The sequence below is a fragment of the Patagioenas fasciata genome, chromosome 14 (assembly GCF_037038585.1).
Source record: "Patagioenas fasciata isolate bPatFas1 chromosome 14, bPatFas1.hap1, whole genome shotgun sequence".
In the NCBI taxonomy this organism is placed as follows: Eukaryota; Metazoa; Chordata; class Aves; order Columbiformes; family Columbidae; genus Patagioenas; species Patagioenas fasciata.
This window is the reverse complement of record NC_092533.1, coordinates 8,624,587-8,650,067: the sequence shown is the minus strand read 5'-3', so window position 1 is coordinate 8,650,067 and position 25,481 is coordinate 8,624,587. Positions and strand designations below refer to the sequence as shown.

Below are 25,481 nucleotides of genomic sequence, written 5' to 3'. Positions count from 1 at the left end.
AGCAGGTTTAACTCGACACGGACGACCCTTCCCTCACCTGCGTAGGCGTTCGCCTGCTGCAGCAGTTCGGTGCACGCGTGCACGTCGGCAAAAGCTCGGATTCCAAGGCAGTTCGTGGGATGCAGCTGGGACTGAAGAAAGTCACAGCAGTTTTTTCTAACATCCATCAATTGCAATAAACTAGCAGCTGGCAACAAAACCTGCAAAGGCAAGAAAGGGGTATTAGAGTTAGCAACAAAGAAAGTTTCATTCACAGCTTGCACAGACTGGATGCAATTCCAGTTCAGACAAGGACACATCCCTGCGGGGTATGAAGGAAGGTTAAAGTTTTAGCACTATCCTCATGCAGAAGACCCCCATCCGTGCTCTGAGATGGAAACACCTGTCCCTGTTGGGCTAAAAGCAGAGCTCTTCTCCCCACAAGACCTCAAGGCAGGGAAACAGGGGACAAAGCACAAGCAACCACAGATGCACCTGAACTTCTGGCTTTGCTGCAGGTAGGTCCTGCACACAGATTGATTTATTTTTTCCCCTGAAGACCCTTATATTACTTATATGCATTACCATCACATTCAAAGTCCATAGCAGCCCAGCAGTCCTCAAAACCTTGAATTTATTTCCAACAAAACTGAATTGGCTTGTGAGCAGGGTGCCCAAACTGCTGTAAAAGGGAAGGGGTTCACAGAAGCTCAAGCAGGTTTTGGTAAAATCAAAGCTCTCAGGAAAGATGGGGCCAACTATTCAAATCAACGGCCCTCATTCGCACTCACAGAAAGTGCTGTGGACACTTGTGGTTCATGCCTGCATCTGAAAATGAGATACTGCTTTGTACCTAGAAAACTTAGTGCAGAAAAGGAAGCCAGAAGTGGACCAGGAATTTGACATCTGCTGGAAAAACACCTCTGAGGCCAGTGAGTGAGGCAGGAAATAGAAAATAAAGTCAGTCAGGATCTTACAGCTCGTGACATCAGCTACTTCCTGTCTTATTTTGTACAGCAACTGCTGACGTGTCTTATCCCAGCTCTTCCATAGCTCTGGCTGTTTCACACATGTCCTTCCAACTGGGCATCTGTGCTCACCATCTGAGCACAGATTTCCGGAAAATTGTTATTATTTCCAACCCAAAAAAAAAAAAAAAAGAAAGAAAAAAAATTTAAAAAAACCACCACCACAAGTGGCTGTTAAGCAAAACAAACAGGTCAACAGCACTGGCCTCCCTGGATCTTGATGGCGTGTAAGAGAGAAAGATGTTCCCTCCCTGTCCCTGCCCCCACAGCCCATTCCACACCGGGGCAGGACACTCACAACCTGCCCCAGGTCGTTTCTCAGCCACTGAGCATTCCAGCTCCAGCCCAGCTATCCCGTGTCTGAGGTCTGAGGCTGCCAACCAGCCACCCCAACAGGGAACAATAGAAAAAGGAAATCAATTAACCCAGGAGCCTGTTTTGGCCCAAGCCTCTTGATGGCAGGAGGAGATTAGTTTGTGGTTTTGATTAAATTAAGATAGCAATGCTCTTGCATTTTTGAAACCTAGCTGTGAACCACTTTCTATCTAGCTGAACCATCTCCTTATATCAGCAGAAAGCGAGCACCTGACCTGCGTCAAGTCTGTGGATAAAGAAGTCAGACTCTGCAAACCATCTCTGGCCATTTTCCAGCCAGAGCTTCCTCCAGGCGCTCTCCTTCCATCCACAGACGTGCCTGCAAAGCCAGGTGGGCTGCTCACCCTGAGCGTCTGGGGTTATTGCCTCTAAAACCAAGGCTACTCACTGCCACCACTAATACCCACACGCCGCACGGACATCCTAGTCCTGCTCTCACAGCCTCGTGCTGCTTTGACAGGGCAGCGCAGAAGGAGCCTGACAGCACCGTGGTTACTGGGAAAGGGGCACTATCATATAATGTGTTGCAGAAGTGGGATATAAATAGCCTGTTAAGACATGAGTGGATTTTTTTCTTTCTTATTTCCCAGATGAACATCTCACCACTCATCTTGTTTTTACCAGGGAAGGTGAAAAGCAAGCAAAGGATATCCGCTAGCACAAAGTCTGTTTCCTTTAGAAATAACAAGAGGAAATGCCCTGCCTAAACATGCAGCAGGACCAAACTACAACCCCATTAATATCCAGGCAAGTTACTCACTTAGGCCTGGATTTGGCTCTTAGTATTTGAACTCCAAACACCGCAAAAGATTCACAGAGAGCTGGCTTCTCTACCAGATCAGCCTTCACACCAAAACCTAATTGTTTCTTCAATCAACATCAAAATTATCTGCTATTACTACTGAGACTGACTGCTGAATAAATTATGTCCAAAACCTCATCTATGGTTTGTGTATCTACATATCTATATAACTGTAACCACCAAGTTCACCAGCTGTGCTCGCTCGCTCTGCAGACTCTGTACCAATCTAAGGTTTTACAGAACGTTGCCTGTGCAGTTAAATACTTTTATAAACCTTTGTCTCTGAATTAGAAACATCTTTCAGCCAAAAGCGCTCTGTGTTGCTATAAGGTTCATTCAATAGACAGGGCTTAACACTGGACTTCAGAGACTGGGATCAGTTCCCTGCTCTGCCACAGCCTTCCAGGTAATCTTGGCCAAGAGTTAACCTGCCCCATTCATCCTCTGCAGACTGAGAGAGGAGCATTTCCCCAACACAGGGGATGTATTAAAGCTTTAAGCAGATTTGACAATTCAGTCAAACTAGAAATCAAATAAGAGTACTGGCTCTAATCCTCAGCAGCACATCCAGGGCCACAGCTGGGTCCTCACATCTGCCAAAACAGGGACACAGCTCCCAAGCACCTTCCCATGGGGAATTCACGACCAGTGAAACAAGCAGATTTTGCATTTGCAAGACAGGTTAAATAGCCAGTTTTAACTGAACAGCTCTAAATTGCACAAGTAATGGAGATAAAACTATATCACTGTAATGTGACTTCAGTGCAAGGAAGGCAATTAGGCTGTATCACTCCCCAGCTGCTACCAGGCAGTGCAGAGGATGAACAACAGTGCTTCTACTTAAATACTCCACCTGGGGTGACACAGCCCAGGCAAAGGTGTGTGTGGCAGGATCAGGGAGCCACAAAACCTCTCCAGGAGCAGATATGAGAAGGACAAAGGATATAGAGGTGAGAGAGAAAACAGGGAAGCAGCTGCCGACTTCACTCCTGATCTACCTTCTCCAGCTTCACCGCACAAAGCAGACACACCATCCCCTGGTTAAACTGAGCGATAAAAATGTGGAGACATTCATCAGACACAGCATAGTCCTCTGGTGTCACATCCACAAGATTCTACTCACCTTTCTATTAGGCCAGTCCAATTCAAAAGACTTTCCCTAGGCTTAGCAAGGGCCACCCCAACAGCTGTAAGGCCCCAGAGAAGTCAGCCCTGTTGCTGACCAGGACTCTCCAGCACTCCGGGAGGCAATGGAAGGCACAGAGTTTTTGCTCCAGGGAGTAAAGATAGCCCTAATTTATGGGATCTCCTAAAGCTGAGTCAAAAGATTCTCTGCCTCACTCTGGGCTTGCACCCACCATAGTTGCAGCTTTTGGAGTGAACAGGCGGAAGGGAGATGAACTGACCCACTTATCACCCTTTATCATCACAACTCCATCTGCCACAGATCCTCTCCTTCCTTTGTTTTGAAGTCCTCCGTCCCTAGGGAAAGCTGAGGTGCAGAAGCACACTTCTAACAGGAAATGCTACAGCTTCTAGCAAAGCTTTTTCTCCTCCTTTCTCAAGCCATTTTTATTACAATTATTACGTCTGCAAAGCTGACAGTTTCAACACCTATTTCTTCCAGACAGCTGATCTGCAGCCATCTCCTCACTCTCCTTTCTAGAGGAGCCATATCTCTAACTGTGGCAGTATACAAGGACAGCCACACACGTGGTACTTTCCACCTCATTCGTAGGAATTTAATTGTGAAATCAGGTTAATCACGACTTTTCCTGGGCAGTCATTACAACCCTAATGGTAATGACTTTCTTAATTGGGAAGGTTATTCTCAGGTTGCCTGCAAGTAAATAAGCGCCATCAGTAAGGATGGGCAGGACACACTGAAGAGGGACTGAATTCACTGCCTACAGCCTCAGGTGTCTTCACAGGACCTCCTAGGAGAACGAGAGGCTCCTCCCAAACCGCCTCTTCATTCAGCTCTGCTCAGGGATGTTCTGTTGAGCCTCTTCTCCATCTCTGGACTCTGCTCCCATCACCCTTCATCAAACCGGCAAGTTTGAAAAGAGCTTTGGAAAGTAAGAGGCAATGCAGTCAATTCATCTGCAAAATCAAGACCTAACTGAAAAATTCAAGGAATTGATATGTTAAAACAGCCAGCTACTCCTTCCAGGCAGAAAACAGCAGGCCCTGTGCTCTGTTTGACACATATGAATATGGTTCCATTGAAACCAGCCAGGGCTGCACGTGAGCATCTGTCCACTTCCCCAAGTCACCCGCTTCAGTTTTCCTTACTTTTAAGAAACCGCACAGCACAACTTTCTTCCCAACAAATTTACCAAGCTTCACTTTCAAATGAATGAAATCTTTTTGTCAAGCATATGGCTCTTGACAACTGACCTCGATGTGGGGTGCAACAGAAGAGGAGCAACAGGAGGCGGAGGGGACAGAAATCCCAAGGTGGATTTTCCTGAGACTACAACATGACTGCAATGAGGACAGAAACTCCTCCCTGGCTCATGCCTTCCAAACAAGTGGGAGGTTAAATCACAAATGCGTGTTCAGAGGCAAACCACTGCTCAGCACCGGAGCCTCTCTATCATTCATCATCCCCAAGCCTTCCTATTACGGCATCTATATTGCCTTGAAATCTCACCCTGAAAATAAGGTTCCAATGCATAAAGCAGGACTGCATTTGTCAGGGCAATTCTCACCCACATATTCACAATGGAGTTAGAAAAGAGTATTCAAAACCACATGGGTGATGACTGGAACTGACTGGACAGGCTTGGCCCCTTGTACACACATCCTTCCTTACTTAAAAAAACAAACACACACACACCGCTACGTGCAATGAAATGACAATCAGCTACAAAAATACATGCCTAGAAAAACAGAGTCTCATTTCCTGAACACCAGAACAAGCCGCTCTCTCCAGCATCACGGACGCAGCCTTGTTACCCTGACCGGTGTTCCAGCCACACTGAGGAAGACAAGACACTCAAACTGCCACGTGCAAACAAAAACGGAGACCAACCAAAAAGCACATCTACACACGAGCTCCCAGCAACCCTTCCAGAAATCAGCGGCTAAGTGCACAGGCCTTTTCTTACCACAAAGACAAGGAGAGTCAAAGCAAAAGCTTTACCAGCAGCCACAGCCACGTGACACTGCAAAACATTCTCTTCCTGAGCATCCTGCTTTATCTGTAGGCTGCTTTTCAATTACTCTTTCCACTTCTGGCCAAGTATTTACCTCAAAGAAGGTCAAGACTGAGCGCACAAACGCACAGAAAAAAAGAATGCCCTCATTTGAAAAAATATATTCCACTCAAAGCTCTGCCAGACAACTCAGACTACCCAGAAGAATTTAAAAACTAACAGCCAGATTCCTCTGCCACAACCTTAAAACAACATTTGACTCGCTGCTTGTTTGAGTCTATTTTGACCTTCGACAGACTGACCTACAAGTCAGCACAGCTTCTTGGAAGGTAAATGCCTGTTCTCGTTATAAGAGCTTGACACAAAAGCTAAATGCAACATGACTTAAACACGAGGAAAGCAGCAAAGTGCCTCAAGACTAAACAGAGGCTGGAAGTAGCTCTTTTCAAGCTCAGTCTCTTACTTTCTGCAGCCTGAAGATATCACTCTCCCCTGAAGGACCTGTACCTTTGATTTCAAGATTTTTACTGGGTCTCCACAGGAGCCACTGAACCAGACCTACCTGCACGTTCTCTTCTGTGACCTCGATCTCGGCGGTGTAGATGTAATCAATCAGCTTCCTCAGGGTCTGCCCGTCAACATCTTTTATCTCAATCTTCTTGGCTTTACTTTCAGACATGTCTCCTGAAATTCATTTCAAAAGGACAGTTATACCTTGTTTTTCAGGACCCTGCTCCCCACACATCCAGCACATCCTGCCATGGTTCAACTGTATTCAGACACAGAGGAGCTAAAAAAAAATACCCAGTATGACCCTCAACCACGTCTCAGCACAGGGACAGACTCAAAGAGACTGTGGACAAAGTCTTGGGAGGTCTTTTTTTTTTTAAATACGTATTTTATATATTAGTTTTTTTAAAAATTATATACGTGAGTACATGAGTAAGTTGCAACAGCCAAGTTAGGGTGCTTTGTAGTATACCCTACAATAAAAGCAGGGCAGCATTACTCTCTTTAGGAAGAACCTGAAACCTGCTGAGTAAACCAAGCACACGTGCCAGCAGTTACATCCAATGCACTGCAAGATTCTCTCCCAAATTACCCTGCTGTAACCTCACCACATGGTTACACCTCATGCAAAGCACTGTGCAAAAAGATGGATTTCTCATCTCTCACCTTCCCAACCTTGCACCCTCGAGACAAGGCAGCATTTGGACCCAAGCTGTATCCTTTCTCCAAACACACAACAATAAAAGCACACAGAACTAGAGCAATAACTTCCCCTGTGAATACAGACGTGAAACCCTTACCTGTGTAAGAGCCTCTAGATGAACTGGTGCTTTACGTGCACCTTCCCCATCGCTGTTACGGTCAGCGCTGTGCAGGCACCATATGCACAGACCCCATGCATAACATGAGCACGTCACAGCAAGAAAAGCATAACGTGGGGAGGAGGAGAAAGGGCTCCCTGAGGCCCCTTCCAGTGTCCACACACGGTGACCTCACCCAGGTTTTAATCACCAAGATCTTGGGGAACCACAAAAAAGAAAGAACAAACTCCCAAGCAGAAAGAAAACTATAATAAAACAAAACAAAACCCACAAAGCTAAACAAAAGAGAGTGTGAAGAAATGCCAATTCTTAAACCTGGGCATGAATAATCACTACTCTAAGAAATGTGGTGACTCAGTACTGCTGAGGGATTAAGAGGAAAAATAGTTCCTGCAGCCTGTGTGAGAAGCAATTACAGCCCACGTCTCTGTGCAGTGCACAGCTAGATGTGCCCAGGCACGTTAAATGCACAGCACAGAGTCAGATGCTAAAGGGCATCCAAACTTAAGCAAAATCTGGATCCTGGAAATTGAACTTCGTGGGCTTCACTTATGCCAATAAGGAGGTAAATAACAGGAGTGGGGTCAAACCAAAAGTATTAGGAAAGCCAACAACATCCCGAGGGAAATGCAGACTGAAATAATATTTGCTGCAAATTCAATTTTTAAAATTAAATAATAAAATGCTACTCAGAGAAGCCCATGAATACAAATGTATAAGTACAAAGGGATAAATGACCTACATTTGGGAGGCCTTCAAAGCACATAAAACTTTTTAATTGACAAATACATGTTGTCTCCTTCACACACTTCCTCCACACACCCCTTCCCCCTGCCATCAGCCCACATGGGGCTGGAGGTGCCTGTGAGGAGCACCCAGCTAAACCAGGAGGGACAACTGGAGCAGCTGGAGCCCTGTGGCACCCACAGGGCACAGGGGAGGCTCAGACACACACACCTGGAGATGCATGCAGAAACAGCTCAGAGGAACCGACTCAATAACACCATCCGTCTTTGTGGTGTTCATGTGACACAGGCAACAAAAATAAAGGCTGTGTGGGCTTCCACACCCACCAGCAAGCTGCCAGCCCTGCACGCAAACAGCCTCCGCTGCCTGTGCTCTGGTAACAGCCCAGTACATGATGAGAAAGAGGAATCTCATGCTGTACACCATGGTTAGATGGGATCCAACCTCTCCAGCCATGCTGGCATGGTGGATCACGCACCACTTGCCAGAGGGTGCTGCCCCAGATGAATCTAACACTTTGGAGCAAGGAAGAACCTGAAGACATCACAAGTGAACCAAGGCAGGGGCTGGTGCAGACCAGGAGCAGGCAATGAGCTGCCCCCTCCTCCAAGCACAGAGCCACGGCAAATGCAGCTCTACGGCACAGCTGCGGGAAGCAGAATGGTGGGTCAGTTCAGGCATCTCATCCAACCTCCCCTCAGGAAAAAACAAACAAAAAAACCCACACACACAGAGCACCACGCTTTAAAGCCCACAAAAACACACCTCCTAAGATGTCTTTCACAGGTCAGACTCCAGCCCTACCAGATACCTTAACTGCAGAACAATTCAAAGCACTAGCACCATCTGTCACGCACAAGAGCTGTGCTGAGAAAGGGGATACACTTTGCACATACCAGCCCTCGTGAAGGCAAGCTCTTCATGCACCATGCTCGACACCCGACAGTGCTTCCTCCATTCCCCTCTCGGTTGCTTTGTCACAAGACAAACTACAGTCGAAACTGCAGCAGGTCGCAACACCTTGTTTACGCACCACGGCAGCCTGCACTGCTGCCCACGTTCTGCGCTCCAGAGAGGTTTCCCAGCACACAGCTACAGCTCCTGCTCCTTCTCAAGTCAGAGAGATGCACTGAGGTAGAACACACAAGTGCAGTGGATAATAAAACCGCAGCCTCTCGTGCACAGGGCGAGTGCTTTGAAGCACTGTGTGAGACGTGGAGCGAGGTTTGTGCACTGCTGCTTCCTACTTCAGCACTTCTGAAATTCCCCTGGGTATCTGGCAGGAACAGTCCCAGCAGCATCACTGGAGTACCTGTTATCCTTTCTGAAACAATTGCGTTTTCTTCTAAACTGATAGCAATTACTGTCACCAAACATCCCCACAGAATTGTGGCAACAAGGACCAGCCACCATCCAAAATGCTCTAGAAAGCCAGTAAGGAAGAAGACAGTCAGTTAGGAAGTGCTGGGTCTGGTCTGTCCTTCAGCGGCGGAAGATACAAACTGAATATGTGCCTGTTCATTTTAGGACTTCAAGGCTATTTCAAAGAGAAACGCCTAACCAGACAACACTAGATGTCTTTGTGATGACACTGGGATCTTTCCTAAGTCAGTCAGGAGTCCAACGTCAGGCCCAGCCTAACAGGATGGCGCCCGCAGCGCAAGCATCAGGCGAAGGTGGTTGAGCTGTGGGTGCCAGCTTGGTTCCCACTGTTCACAGCTTTACACTGAGTGTTCACTATTGCATGGCTGCCGGCAGTGCCGGGAACCCCTCCAGCTCCCCGCACCCCCAAAAAGCGGCTTCTCCAGCAGGGACTCAGCATGCACAAGCAGCTCCTGCCCAGTCCTGCAAACACCTGAGCTAAAAAAAAAACAAACAACACACGCACCAAGCCACAACAACCAAATAATGTTCAAGCTGTGATTTTAAAATCTCCCCCTACAGAGAGTGAACCACCACATAGGTGGAAGGAGATCATGCACTCCGTCTTTGCAAGAGAGAAATCCAGATCTCAGAGATTTGGGACTAGCTGGAGCGAAAGTGAAGGGAGAACTGGTCTTTGCCTGACCCAGTGCCCCCGGGACCTGTCAGGGGGAGGGGAACTGGGGCCACCAAGGCTGTCACCCAGGCACATGACGGCGGTTAGCTGATTACTGTTTAACTCACAGCGTGAGGGATTACATGGCCTGGAGAATTCCTGCAGGGAAACATGAGCAGCCCTGCACCACCGCCTTCCCACTCAGGTGACCTCTAAGGATCAGATGGTTTTTCCAATAACTTTTCTTTTTTAAACTTCTCATCAGGAACAAGCATCACAAGCACTGGCAAGTCCTCCCCAGGGTGTCCTGTGCAAACAGGTGCCTCTGAGCAGGGTTTGCTCTTCTACCTCGCCAGCACGGCCAATACCCACAGTAGAGCCAGTGCCCCAGAAAACACCAATTCCCTCCACCTTATCTCACCACACTGATAAAGCCACCACGGTGAACCTCACATCTTGTCTCACATTCAGATGTCTGTTTAGACCTGAGGTTTCCCTCCCCTTCCATTACAGAAGTAAAAAAGCTTCCAAAATAACAAGCTTTTTCCTGTGAAATGCTGTGTTCTGCTTCCAGTAAAGCAAATAAAATTAGGTCTAACTACAAGGCTTTCAAAAGGAAGAAGCAGCCCCTAGACCACAGACAAAGGAACATGAAACAGGGGCAAAACCCCCAAATCTTATTTATGGTGAAGCTGAGGGATGACAACAGCCATTCCCTAGAGCATACAAACAATTTTCTTTGTATTTCCTCAAGTCAGTTCCTATCCTGGAAAGCAGGACAAGGAAAATGAAAGGAAGCTAAAGAGCTCCTGATCAGGCTAATTTTACTAGAATGACTTAAATAAGTTGGCTACTCCTCTGCCTTGGGATTTGCAGTGCTTTTTTTGCTGCCCCACTTGGGCACAGCCCCCTAAGGGCACCTGCTGTAAGGATCAGGAGTTCAGAACAAGAATTTTGCCCCCTTCTTCCTTGACACCGAGTTTGCATCTGCCATTACCAAAATATATTGGACTGCAGCAACGCACCCTGCAAAAAGCCAGGGCTGCTAAAACACACTGGGATCGAGAAAACAACAGCGTTATTTTGGGCAGCAGCAAAAAGTGCCATGGGAGATTAAACATCCGTGACTGCAAATCAGCATTGGCAGGGCTGAGCCTTGAAACTACCACTTCTGTGCCAGCAACTTCTTTGATGTGCACCATGAACATTTAGGGCACTGCACACGTGCTTGATGTTAATGATGTGTTTGCATGACCCAAGGTCTTGTTAAAGGGGTAAAAAAAGAAAAAAAAACCACAACCCAAAAAGCAGTGAGCCAAATCTCATAGTAACCTGCTTGTGACACGTTAGCCACTCACCCCACACTTATGCAACCACCCTAGACCCATATATTGTGCCTCAAGGAATTAGCCAAGGATGACTAACACCATCCATCAAGTGCAAAGCCCTGACCTAACTATACATCTTAGAATCACAGAATGGTTTGGGTTGGAAGGGACCTTCAAAGCTCATCCAGTCCAACCCTCTTGCAACAAGCAGGGACAACTTAATCCAGATCAGGTTGCTCCAGCCTGGCCTGGGATGTCTCCAGGGACAGGGCATCCACCACCTCCCTGGGCAACCTGGGCCACTGTTTTACCACCCATTCTTCTCCCAAGGAAACCTTTTCCCCTGAGGCCAGGCCCACTGCCTGTGCTGCAGCTCCGGCCAGAGACACAGCCAGAAGCCTCTGAGAGTTTGCAATGGCCCCTTCAACCCAAGTACAGTGTCTGGTGTCGAGAACAGTACCTGTAAACATTGCACAGAAATAAGGGCTGCAGGCTGCAAGGACCACACGGTGGGCTTCCATCTCCACACTTTCGGCCACAATCACCACATCACAGAGGAGCCGCTTGCTGAAGCAAACACCAGAAAAGACAAAGATCATTTCAGAACTCCTGGTCAGGCAAGAAGCTATGTTGCTGTAGCCTGAAAAAGGAAGCAGAAGACCCATTGTTGCAGACAAGGCACCTGAGCTTCTGCCAAATCCCAGTGGAAGGTCCCCTAATCTTTCAGCTACCAGGTCCTACCAGTGTCTGCCTACAAAGCAAAGCCTGAACCCTACTGATACTGCTGCCCTGTTTGTGGTTCTGCTTTCCCCATGCTGCCCAAGGAACAGATGGGTGAGGGGTTCCTTCCACCTCTCAAACAAGTAGGGCTCGGAGAAGGCGCAGAAGAGTTGAAGAGTTTAGGCACTAGCTGGATCCAAGCTCTAGTAGATCTATAAGGCAAGAATGAGCCACACAGGGAACATCAGCAGCACTTTCATCTTTCCACAGGGGAAAGGCAGAGTGGAAAAATGAAGTTCTCTTTACTTGCATGTTTGGCATGAATGTGACCACCAAAACATCTCCCAATGCTGACCAGTGCAGAGGCTGCCCCAGCCAAGAAGACGTCAGTCCCTGGAGTTTATCCATGGACCTGAAGACTTCGCTTACCACATGAATTAGTCTGGGATTAAGAGCTGCTGAGATAAAACCCGGCTTCCAAACAGAAACCAAAAAACTTCTGAACTCCCCCACTGACTCATGGTACAGCTTTGAAAAAGTCACTTCATTAACTAGTGACCTTTTCTACCAGCCCCACGTACATCCTTTGAGGATTCATTAGTTAATGTTTGCAGAGGGCTTGGGAGATGCAGACAGCTAGGAGTGCTCAGCCTCCCAATGAGTTGGTTTAAGATGTTTGAGCATACAAATGCAAAATAAGGGTGTTCTTTTCAAATGCCAAGCCTGGGAAAGGATCCGTGTTTGTAAATCTAGATGTGGCCTTCTCTTCAGAAATGCTTATCACCACGCTGCACTTTGTCTTTAGGAAAATGCATAGCAAACAAACACACACAGAGCTCCTAATGGGCTAGGGATGGCTCCTCTTCTCCTCCATATATTGGAATACATGAACAAAACTGTTCCTGAAATGGAGGGTTGTGGCTGGAAACCAGGGTTCTTCAGTAAGTAGGAACTGGCAGTCTGTTCTACATTCACCCCAGTTTGGAAGGGGTGATGGCAGTGAGAGGAGCTCTTTAACAAGTCACTTGGCTTATGTGTAACGTCCCCTGTTCAATTCTTCTTTGACTATAGTTATCTGAAGTACCACTCATGAAATTATCTACATTTGAAAACTAAAAGTTTCAAGTGAACAACATATAGCACATAGGCTAGAGGCTTCGCAAGATTTTTCTAGACCTTCTGTATGAGGCTGCTGGATGCATTTGAATGGAGGCACTACTATTGAAGGTAGCTATTGACGCTGCTTGTTGACAGCTTAACTGATGGCAAGCTCTATGCACACACAATAGACTGAGCACTGTATATGCCAGAACAGCAGTAGGAGCTGGACAAAAAGGAGTTCCCAGAGGAAGAAAGCATCAAACAGGTGCTCAAGGGCAGCTTTCAGTCTTCTATCACTTTGGTATTGCACAAGACCTGCCGAACTACAGGCACTAAGAAATATGGTCATCTCCAGCTAATCCCACTATGCTTCAACTAACAAAGGAATAATAGTAGTAAAACAGATTTCTGATTATAGCTGCACAAACCGCTGTTTTCATATCCTTTGCTCTCAGTACAAAGAACGAACTAGAGAGATGACAATTAAAAAAAAAAAACACACAAAAACCACAACACACATTCTGTTTCATGTAATTGTTACAAGGGAAGGATATTTCTATTTTCTGTTCCTATACAGCTGAGAATCACTGTCAGACATCTGTGGAGGGAGACATTTCTAATCCTTCTCTGCACTAAAGAACGTATATATTGGGAAGCTAGTTAATCTGTAGAAGAGAGTTGGCTCCTACCGCATCTTTTGAGTGCTTTGAACGTGCAGAAAGACTAAAGGGTGTTATGTGCTTCCATCGTACCATCTGGATAGCAAGGGAGCACATAGATTCATGTACACAACACATGCACTTTCCATATGAATTATTTTAAAGATTTGGCTTCTAAGTCTTTATTTGAATGGTCAACGACTCAAGTGAACTTGAAGAAATGCTGGCTGAACTTCTGTCTGGTTCATGGGATACCAACCCCCAAGAACCGACTCTGGTTTAACCACTGTCACCACACTGCTGATGTGATAACGGCAGCTCATGGATATTTTTTCAGCTTCCATTCTCCCTGTACCCACGCAGCTGTGTATAGAGACCAAGGTGCTCTGTTTTAACTAATATCAGGATTTTCAAATTTGCAAGTAGAGAGCTGACATTCTTCCTGAGTTGGTGGTTTGTTGTTTTTTTTTCCATCCCCTACTTTAAAGTGCTAAGCCCAGACTGAGTGACAATCGGAGAATAAGAACAGTACATTAATAATCTTTGGTCTGTAATTACGCGTAGGTGTCTTAATGTCTATAACGTTCTATTATTGGTTTTCAGACCATTAGCTGAGTTAAGAACATAGTTTACAGCTGAATTTGCTGTAAGTAATGGAAAAGGCTAAATGAATTATCATCTTTAAGTGAAGGCTATTGCTCAGGTAATGTTTTTGTGCCATAGCTGGCTTCCTTCTGCTGGCAAGATAGAGAGGTCTGAGATCGGGAAGAGCAACCCATCACAAAAGGGCTATATTTTAGCTGTCTCTTCCTACTTGTTTATTAACAGCCTATGCACAACCATTAGCTGTGACAAAGATGGCACTTCCCCCACCTCCCCCAAAGTCTCCCAGAGGCCTTTCTGTTCCAATCAGCACATTTCTGCCAAACCAGAGAGGGTGCCCATTAAGTCAAAAGCGTACCTCCGTAATTCATTCATGACCTTGAATGCCTTTCTCATGTGAGCAGGGTTGACAGTCACTGTGCGCTGGTCCTTTTCATCTTCAGCTGCCTCAGAGGATCGGGAACTCTGCTTAATGCTAAAAACAGGGAGAAGAAAGGAGAAGGAAGTTTGATTCGATGACACTTTAAAAAGAAGTATTCTAAAACTGCAGCACAGGGTATTATGCATGGAGTTACTTGCATGTTTGTTAGTCAGCTCAGGTTCACCATAGGAAGAGCATCATAAAATGCAGCTACTTCTGCATGGATGTTGAAAGCCAATCCAGCCCGCTTTTCAGCCAGCAGGGAAGAAAAGGAAAAAGTGCCAAACACTCGAGGACAAAGCTCAGCCTTACAGGCTTCAGGCCAGGAAAGCAGTATAAGTTGAAATTCAAGCCAGAACATAACTGCTTCACTGAATAGAAATACACTTCAGCACTGGGAACTCCAACAGTGCCACGGATACTTTAACATCCACACAGAGAAAGAGAAGTTTAGTTTTCAGTGTCCCATGTGAAAAACACAAGCACACACTACATGACTTGTATCTTCTTCTATTAAGCCAAGTAGAAAAGGACTATTAAAACTCCGCACAGCTTTCAAAGCCTTAGTTTTACGGTGGTGACATCCCTTTTCCATTTTAGAAAGACGCCTATTGAGTGCCACTGAAACATATAGAAAGCATTATTAAACAGATCTTCCAACCAGACCCACCAGCTATGAAGGTAACATCAAACCAGATGCACCCAGTTCTGTGCTGTGTTTAACCAGGCCAACAGGTGCCTAAGGCACATACACGTCCTCATTACTTTGTTGGGAGCATTGGCTCTTTATACAGAATTGACACCAGGTCAATATCTCCACCTCCCGGATCTGAAAGTGTGTGAAATCACTGTGAGCTAAAGGTTTCCACCTATGAAAAAAGCAGCACTTAGAGACAGGTCCCTGTTATGCTCACACCCACGGCTCACCCCTCAAACCCCTTGCCATCAGGCAAAGGAGACAAATTGAAGAAGGTTGTCCACGTTGAAAGCCACCCCCAAGCAAACGGCAGACCTCCAGGCAACTCCAACACCTCCGTGCACCAGGCTGGAGACCTTCTCAGAGCTCTCCTTCCAAACGACCATCTGCCTCAGCTTCACGTTTGTCCCTTCCTCCCTGCCACCTTTCTTAGTTGAACTCATATCACAATTGAAAAAAAGGTTGAAACAGGTTAAACCAGTGGTCTGGGCAGCCCAGCATCCTGACTGTACTGGTGACCAGAAGATGATGTCTGAAGATGGGTACAAACCAGGGAAGCATGGAGGGATCCTTCCCCAGAACATCTGCCAGCCTCTGCTAAGATGTGCACACATGCACATATCTCCGCTCACACACAATGACTTTTCATTTACAAAACACAATTATTCACAATTTACAACCCCTCAACAGTGTGAAGCCCTTGCTGAACATTACACCGTGCCCATTGTCGCTCCTGACTGGTGGCCATTACCGGCACTTTGTCCCCTGAGGCCATACGAAGCTCTTTGTCCCCCAGCAGTCCTCAGTGGGCTGCACTGTCCTTCTTCTAGAAACAAGATGCTGAACATCAGCCAAGCTGCCCACAACTCGAATAAATGCCTGCATACTGAGTGGCATCCAGCTTTGCGCCTGAGACGAAGGTTAATGCCAAAAACCAGCCAAGCCCAATTCCGTCACTTTGCTGAGCAAGTGAAATATTTTCAGTCGTAAGTGAAGCTGCGAGGCTGAGCACAACATCACTCAGCACATGTCCCAAACAAGGGACACAGCTTCTCCAACTGTGTTACACTCATCATCCAATTAACTTAGTATGGTTGATTTAAAAGGGGAAAAAAAAAAAGTACCTTTTGTTAAATGTTCTGTATTTAAGCATCTGCTATGAGGCAACCACACAAGCAGCTTTTCCGACCCCAAGGAGAGCTGGACTCATTCTGTGTCACACGTTCATGGGCATGGAGCAGTGGTGGCACTTGACCCTTCCCCAGTTCTACACACCCCACCAAGGGAACCTCCTTGCCCAGGGAAACAGACTAAGCTGTGCATCCCTCAAAAGCCCTGGTTGAAATCTTCAGCCAAACGAAGTTTGACCCCAGTTTTCAACACCACATGCCAAAGTCTTGCTTTTTAAACAGCTAAACCTGCCTTTGCAGAATGCCGGAGCCAAGAAGTGAAAAATTAGGCTCTGGGTGTGCAAGCGACTTCACTGAACTTTGAGTCTCCAAAGACAAAACACGTACAGGAAGCAAAGCAAACAAACAAACAAGAAATAAAAGGAAAAAACTAAAGTGAAACCAAAAGGTGGCGGCAGGGACAGCTGTACCCAGTGCTCCCGGGACAGGACAGCTGGACCACCACGGGACACAGCTTCGGTCACCAGCAGAGACAGACCTCGCAGGATGCAAAATCAAGTGATGCGCACAAACATCATGGGGCTTCTTTAATAAGAAAAAGCACACCGCTGAGATTCATTTATTAAAACTCCAATGCCAGAGACCAAAGTTCCATCGTTTTCAAACTTTTCCGCTGGCAAAAGACACAGTTCAAAGGACACCGCAAGTTTCATTGAACACCAAAGTAAATGTCAGATCAACAAGCCTTCATAAAGCCTCAACTCCACCAATATTTGTCTGTGTATTTTAAAAGCAAAAACGTTGCTTCAGAACTTCTGAAAAAGATCAATCTGTTCTTCCTAAAAAGCATGAAAAGTAACTTTCTAAAAAGCATCCTAAAAGACATCCTCAGCTTTACTAGCAGGGGTAGATTTCACATTTTGTCAAGGCTCACCATAAGAAAATACTGCAGATTGTCTGGTTAAAAACTTGTTTCAAAAAAATCAAGATATGCTATTTAAAGTTTTTTTCCAAATGACTCATATAAAAAACACATTTGAAAAATTAATGGCTAAGAGCCTTTAACTCATCTTGGAGACCGACTCAGCTTCCACAGAACTGTGTTCCAGTAATGCACGGAGGATGATTTTATCTGCGAGAAAGATTTCACACCCTCATGCACACACTCTCAGCGATCACTGACACAGATGCAAGAACCTAAACGCTTCAAGCAAATGCAACCTGCCACAAAACAAAAACTACCCCTGAGAAGACCAAAGCAGTGCACTGCATAGCTCTTTCCTGAGTTTTTTTTCCCCACAACACTAAGAATGATTATGCTTATTACACTGTTACTTTATTAACGGAGCAAAGCAAAGGAGGAAGACAGTCCTCTGATCCAAGGCACTGGCCGAGACCACCCGGACATGCAGGAGCTCCTACACCCCATGGCCACAGAGACTTTCCCCCCAGCACCTTCACACTGGCATAGCTCATGCCCTACCACACCAGCAGGACTTGCAAGCGGCTGCCAGGAGCAATTTGTTCTATTCCTGCGCTATCTGAGGCCACGCATCGAGCAAATGGACAGATGATTTAATTTCCCTGGGCCAGATGAACATTCCCATTAGGGACAGCAGGGTTCTCCTAAAATAGGCAAAGAGGCCCTTACTTTCAGAGAGCGCCAACCCCACCACCATCTCCTGCATGGCCTTTCAATGCTGTCCCCAAATAGAACAAATGACCCCTGATTTGAAAGTCCCCAATTAAGCCAGCAAAGCCAACTACAACCCTGCTTACACGTGTTCCTCCTCTCCAAGATGCACTAGCAGGGCTCAGCTCAAGCTACCCATAGGCTCCCAGCACAGCTCCTGCCCGAGCATGGCCACATACCAACCAACAAAAAGGTATTTTAAAAACCCATAACCCGCAGCTCTGTTGCACACATGCATCAACTATAAAGTTGGGTTGCCTTAGTTACCAGCAGTAATTACAGATGTCTTTGTAGATTATGTGAAAGAATAAAAGCCTGCCTTACAGCTAAACTGTCCCCTGGCAAGATTATTGCTGTGCAGAGCTGGTAAACTCCAGGAACAAAAATCTCAGCTCTGCCAAAACCAATTCTAGCACTGGCTTTACTGGAACCAGGAGTTCACTCTAAAGGAGGGGCCGATCTCAAATACTCTCTCCTTTGGAGCAGAGAAGGATGAGCTTCTGCGTGTGTTTCTGGGAGAAGAACTGCCAGACATGTCCTGTCCAGCCCAGTTTCATGTGCCTGTGCAGCACTGGGGGTGCCTCTGGGAGCTTCTTTCACCTCCTGCCCGCACACCATGGTCTGCTCTCCTGGGTTGTCCCATAAGACCATGGAGCTTCAGCCCCCGCAAGGTTGGCCAAGGGGTCAGTGAGGCTTGGTGACCTGCCCTCCTGAGCACGGGCAATCTAACACCTCTGCTGGCACTTCACATCCTTATATTAAAAGCGACATGCTAACCATAAATTTTCAAAGCCTATGGACTTCTTGGTAGGATACATTCAAATCACCACTGTAAAAAGTTAATTTTCAGTTTCTAAAAGGTTTGACACAGCTCTGATCTAAAAACTTCACAGATGCCCCACAGCAGTTACTAGTGTTCAAAACTTAATGCCTATACTACGATAAAGGGAGACCAAAATATTAATTTAGTCTTAGCAAAATGAAAACACATTTTACCTTAACTGGTGTGACTCTCTGTTTAGAATCAATGGCCAAAATCATGGCGCAAATACATTATGCCCAACAGTTTTATTCCTTGAGTCAGGTAGACACAGTAAGATGACGTCAGTGTAATGGCCTGTTTGTAAAAATCACAGTTTCTGAATTTGTCTTTAGGTATATAAAAAAAAGTAACTGAAGAAATCCAAATAATGAGAGGGCTATTGAGAGGATTTCAGAGAAACATATCATTAAAATGATAGTATAATGGAAAGGATTATTTTTTAATAGCAATATTATTCTCCTATTTTATTGGTTTTTTCAGTGCCTACATCAACATGGAGACATTAGCTTAGGAAAAAAAACCCCACACAACTGGTATACAATAGATCCTCAAAAGGATATTCATATCAAAGGAGACCTCAGGGGAAAAGTAGACTTCAGGAACTACTGAAAAGTCTTTGCTGACAGTAATGGAAACACCACAAAATAATTAAAATGTGACAATACCATTTGGTTTTTTAAGGCAAATATTGTACTTCTCAAACAAACACTACGAAGAGACCAGCCCCTTCTAAAGATAAAAGTTAAAATTACAGGGCTCTTAATATTTCAACCACAAAAATAAAATAGCATTCCAGGTTTTTTTCCCCTCAAACACATCTTGCAAATTCAGAAGCAGAGTATCACGCCCAATCCCACAGCGTTATGTAATTTCTCCATAAAATGCAAGCACCTATCAGCTCAGTAAAGGTGAATGAAGATTCCAAAATAATTTGTTGCTAAACGTGAATGTTCCTGGCTAAATCCCCTTGCCTTTGGCTGCTTCTGCCCATGTGCAATGACATGGGCACATGATACCGCTGAACAACTTGGATGTGCAAGTTATCAGGACATTTGAGTCCGGGCAGGCTGGGGACCAGAGTCAGAGGTGATGTGAGCACCAATAACGTGTTCCTCGCTGACTACAAAAATGGAAAAAGCAATAACATTAAAAACCAGGGGGAATTCTGCTGTCATGAAAGCCACTGGGTGTACAATTTGAAGCCTAATCTGCATGACATAGATCCGAGTTGGAATGTGGGACAAAATCACAAAAAAAAAGGGAACAGAACCAGCCCAGGGTGCTCATCCACCACGGTCAGTTTTCAAGACCTGCTCTCCAGGACTTGCTCAGGGCAGACAAAGCAGCCTCAGCACAGTCCCACACAACGTGCCCTTTTGAAGCAGAAAGCAGGTGAATATTTCCAGCTTTCCTTGCCAAGAGCCAAACCCCACATCGCTACCGCCCGCGACCAGTTCAGGACCGCTTTCCTCTTCCCGAAAACTAGAAATATGAGCAGCAATTTGGGTAATCATTCCTTACTTCCAAAGGCAGAGAACATGCTGATGGAGACAGTCCTTCGTGCCCTAAAAACAGATGGTCTGGAAAAAAGGATAAGGCAAAACAGTCCAGGTAGTTTCCTGGTAACTTTTTTACCACTGTATCCTCAGCAAAAGGCCTTCAGTCAAAATGCGACCATTGCTGGTAACCATAAAAAAGGTAATTAGTGCCAAGGATGATCCCAGCCTGGAGACTCACAACAGCTCCATTTCCTCAAACACTAAACTCATTTATATTAAGAAAAAAAGGAAGGAAAACCCATTCCATGGGCTAGCATCTAGCATGACAATTGAAAATTTCAAGGCACTTGGAATTTATTAATACCTGGATTAATATCCAGAGGTGGCCATTCGCACCCTTATGGGAAACGGAAGGCCTACAATGTAATTTAGAGAGGTGTGGCAAGCTGAAAGTTTGTTTTGTCCAAAAAATTGTGAACCTTGAGCCACATAAGGGTAGAAAGCTGCCCTTCAGAGCTTAGGAAGCGATTCTCACAGGGTGCTGTGTTTTCCCTCAGCGTAAAAATTTCCAGATTTTGGGGGCTGACTCCAGCTTAATTTTCCAATGTATCATATTTAAACAAAACTTGTGTCAAGCCCTGACGATCAGTCCTACCAGCAGGTCAGGCCCCCCTCTATTCTCCCATCCCCTGCAAGGTCACCAGCACAAAATGAAGCACTCAGAATATGCTGTTTTAAATGGGGAAAAAAAAAAAATCACCCCATAGCTTGAGGTTTAGTTTGAGGCAGTACAAGTGAGCTCCTGGTGTGCAAAGGGCACCCAGACAGCGGGGAGGAAGAACGAAGGCAGAGCAGAAACACCAAACGTCTCTCGGGCATCTGTGATGCCCCTGAGCAGCAATAACCTCTCTTATGCATTCTGGGGACATCAGGGCAACTCTGCAAGCACTTCTGCATACAGGTTTTGGAGCAAAATAGCTGCCTTGCAAGATATAAAGCATGTACGGCCCAGCTACCGTGCAAGGGAGACACAGGATCTCCTCTTGCCCACTGTAACAGCCGTGCAGTGCACAGCTTCCACATACAGCTAAACGGACCCCTGAAGGCTTCACAGATGTTCCGGATTTTCATTCATTACTTAAAAAAGCACCAAATACCAGTGGGTATGTTTTCAACTGAATGCCACGGTCAGCAGCCAGAGGTTCAAGAGCCAAGCAAGGCAGACACAAGCCCAGCGTTCTGCAAGGTGCAGCTTGTCGAAGGAGGGACCCTGCCCCACACCTTCTGAGCTCCATAAGCGACTGTAAAAAACACCCACTCGCCCAGCCTCCCTATTCATGTCTAAAAACACATCCTACTGAAAAAACACTCCGTTCCTTCAGTCTGGGTATGAGGGGCGAAGCAGCCTCTCACCATGACATTGCAACATCTAGTAACAACACGGCAGGCGCTCATCGCAGGTGTCTCTGCAAGCAGGGAGGAATGAGGAGGAGGGATCCCCGCAAGCCGCGTCCCGCATGCCTGCGCACAGCCACGGCGAGCGCCCCGGGGCACAGCATCCCCAGCCCGCATCCCTCCGGGCGGGCACCGCGCACCCCGACGCGCCGCGGCGGACACAAAGGCTCGGCGGCCGTACCCACCTCTCCTCCTCCATTGTGCGGCGCGGCGGGGGCCGGGGCGGGCGGCGGGGCCGGCTCAGCGCCCCAGGCCCCGCATGGCTGCGAGCGGCCGCCCCCGCCCCGGGCCGCTTCCTGCGGGAGGCGAGCGCTGCGTCCCCGGCGCGCCCGCCGCAGCGACTGCCGCCGCAGCCCGCGCCGCCTCCTCCTCCTCCTCGCAGCCTCCTCCCCCGGCGAGCTTGCGATCGTCTCCGGGCAACGGCAGCTGTGGAGGGCGGCCCCACCGCCCGGCCCGGCCCCCCGCCCCGCTCGGGCGGGCCCCGCTAAGCGCCGCTGGCCGCAACCCCCGATTACGGCAGCAAGGGACGAAATAGGTCAGTGCACCGCCCCGAGGCGTCCGAACGGGGGGAGCGGTGGTGGCGAGCGGGAATGCAGCGGGACAGGAGAGAGCTGGCACCCCGCGGGGAGTAGCGCTTGTCTCCCCAACAGCCCTCCATGGGCCGGCGGTGGGATGTGGGTCCGGCCATCAGCGCCGCCGCCTCCGCAGCTCCAGAGTTGGGCGCTGGGAAGGCGGGGGATGAGCCGAGTGGCCCGTAAGTGCTTTAATCCTTGCAATCTTTAAGTCTAAAGAAAAGTTTTACCGGACTGAAAGTCCGCAGTGCAGACCAGGAGGTTAAGCCCGCGCACAGGGCAGCAGCGGGAGGGGACGAGGGGACCGGGGATGCTCAGACCTGTTGAGGAGGCAGAGGGTCCCAGCCCCCCGAGGGCTCCCCAGCTCCCTCCACAGAGAGCAGCATCTAACCCCCAGTTCGGCACTTCATAAAAATCTTGCTGTCCTTCTGCACAATCTATCAGGCCAAGTACATGCTGCCTAGGCAATACGGGTCTTTCTGAACTGCAGGTACTATTTAGCCTGAAACGCTAGACCAAATATTTGCCATTTTTGTTCAAATCAATAAAAATCCATGGAGTTCTACATAAATATTATTTTATTTTATTAAAAGATTTTCTCAATCTTATTCTGCAACAAGGCCTTAGAGACACTAATTATACCAAAGACAAAAAACATTGCTTTCTTCGTTACTCTTCTATTCACAAAATGTTCTTGTGCAATTAAAAGAGATAAGTGTCTAGAGATTTCTCTTGCAAAATGCCATTCCATCTCTTTTGTAAATAACATTGCCTCATTCTTCTGCATTTCTCTTCAAACCATGTCCTCAGCCTAAATTTCATACATCTATTAAAAGGTAGCAGCAATGATGACTGAACAGATGCTATTGTACCTTCCACATCAGAGTTTCGAAAGCTTGTTGAGAATTTTAACTAGTCATCACCCCCACTCTTCAGACAAGAAAACTTCACACACCTGGAAGTTAAAGGACTTTATCAAAGTTGCATGGGGGTGGAGAGTCGAGAGTCCTGCTGTTTGTTTAAGCACCATTTCGCAGCCTCCTCATAAATAGAAGAAATATAGATAAAGCCATAAAGTCAAACCTCAGACAGGATTCAGGCAAAAGGAAATGATTCCTGCATTTTCCTTTGAGGATCCTGTTAAACTCCTGGTTTACCATATCCAGATCCTCAAGTACTTCCCCAGTGTCCATTCGGTCTTAACACTCCTGATGCACAACATGCAAAACTGTAAGACGCAAGAGCTCAAACCAGAGAGGAGGTAACTCTACTAAAAATAATAGACTTTATCTAGAAAACAAGGGCTGGAACTTGTTTCCTTTGAGTAAGGCCCCCAGAAATCATAAAAAGTCCACATATCAGAGCAGATCCTGAAATTGCTGCCAAGTACCTGTATATTTTTTATTAACACATAGCTTGTAAATAACAAAATATTTGGCTTTCACCATTAAAAAAAACCCCAACTATATCTCACTTTAGTCAATTGGGGCACCAGGCACATCATTTGAATCAAACCAGCAATACCTTCTTACACACTTTGCCCCACCAGCATGTGGGGCTGGATTTTACAAATACCTACAGCAATTCATGGAATGGTAAATCCCAGCGATAGATAAGAGCAAACCAGTGAATAATCATTGCTGGGATGGGACAAAGGCATGTTCTAGTAATCATAGATTATAGCAGCCTTGCAAAATAATCAGGACTGGGTAACAACCAGAAAATAGTGAAAGTTATCTACTAAAATAGCTGTCTTGGTATCTCAGTGACTGACTGAAGCCACTGGGAGGTGGCACTCGGGTACCACACTCACTCCCAGTGGACGCAGAGCACAAGGCTCCTTGGCAGAGGAGTCCTGAAGCTATCTGCTGCCTAACCACTGCTAATATTTGGAGCATGCCAAATTGCTTTCACATAGCAAAACTAAAGCAGCAGCTGAAATTTAGCTATTAAAGCAACTTGCAGGCATCCAAGTTACCACAAGGCTCAGAAGGAAGCTCTAGGAGACCTTCTAGGTAGGGACCTCCCCAGAGCTAGAAGTGACTTTTTGACAGCTGAAGCTTAAGAAATACAAGATTTCCTCTGGAGCCCCGTTTTCTGAATAATGGGATTTGTAGAGAGGGCTGGAGCATCCACCCCAGCACTCTGACCCCACCAGGATCAGGCTCCCCAAGCAGAGATGCTGTAGAAGCACCAGCATTCCCAGTCCCCGGGACTGTTGCCCTCTGCTGGTAAATGTCCCATTTCACACTCTGCCACAGGCCAGCAAAATTAGGGCTTACAAAACAATTTTTCCTTAAGGGATCAAGATTAACATAATCACCTGACCATAAATCACCATTCCTATGAAAATAGTCGTTTCACTCCAATAGTTTCATCATAATGTTACCACCTTTAGAATAACAACCCCTGGCCATCTTCACCCTCAGGCTGGGATTTCTAGGGCATAAGCCATTCTATTGCTCACCCGACACAGCAGTAACAGATCAGCTGAAAATGTTCTTCCCACTCCTCCTCTTACTCTTTCCTGTAGCATAAGCAATTGATGCCACCCGCGGCCAGCTGTGTCAGAAGCACAGATTTCCTGCCCTCTAGTCATACTATGTATTTATCAGAAACTTGTTGGAAGATTTTCAGGTAGATTTTATGGTTTAGAATGGAGCATCCAAAAGGAAAAATGAACATTCAGAAGGCAAGCTGCAAAAACAACTGTTGTGGGGACTGGAACAAAGGCAAAGGTCAATATTCAGATGCCTAAATACTATCAAGTCCCTCTGCATGTTAAGTCCTTATTTTTGACTCCCATTTCTGCCACCCACTGAAGAGTCCAGTTCTCACTAGAGGTTGAACATACAGACTTGAGCAATGGTCCAAAATGTCCATTTTTTTCCCCAAAATTTTTACCTGTTAAGATATCATTTTAATGTGATTCTTTGTATTCATAACATGTCCCTTAATGCTTCCACTATTACCTTCTGTAATAAGGGGGAACTACCCATATGCTTCATAAAGATGTTGCACGGCTTAATATTTGTATACCGTAACTCACAGAATAGCATAAACAAACCTACTCTCATTCAGGATCTGACCACCCCAACCCAGGTCTTTTTACTATTACTCCTTGTCCACTCATCACCTTGCTCTGTACTTGACATTTTTTAAAAAACATTTCATTTTATATTCTTTGCAAAAGCCAAGAAACACAGCCCACCACTCTAGTGTAGTAACAACATGCTGCAACATTAACACAAATGAGTAAATCGCACAGCTGCCACACATGAAAATTAAGGCAAGATTCTTTCTGCAGGCACATTATTTT

General features: G+C 46.4%; 1 protein-coding gene across 6 annotated transcripts in view; it reads right to left on the bottom strand.

Moving 5' to 3' along the window:
• KLHL3 (kelch like family member 3) overlaps nt 1–25,481 on the bottom strand; it is a 59,581-nt gene that overhangs the window by 24,531 nt on the left and 9,569 nt on the right. For 2 of the 6 annotated variants that reach the window (XM_065849313.2, XM_071814738.1), the window contains exons 1-5: nt 21,776–21,933; nt 14,231–14,347; nt 11,250–11,356; nt 5,908–6,029; nt 38–200 (exon numbers count right to left, since the gene is read on the bottom strand). In XM_065849313.2, the coding sequence (XP_065705385.1) occupies nt 38–200; nt 5,908–6,029; nt 11,250–11,356; nt 14,231–14,347; nt 21,776–21,789 (523 nt within the window). In that variant the 5' untranslated portion in view covers nt 21,790–21,933. Of the gene's footprint in view, nt 1–37; nt 201–5,907; nt 6,030–11,249; nt 11,430–14,230; nt 14,348–21,775; nt 21,934–25,481 lie in introns of those variants that run through there. The other 4 variants (XM_065849316.2, XM_071814737.1, XM_065849314.2 and 1 more) reach the window with 3 other exon arrangements.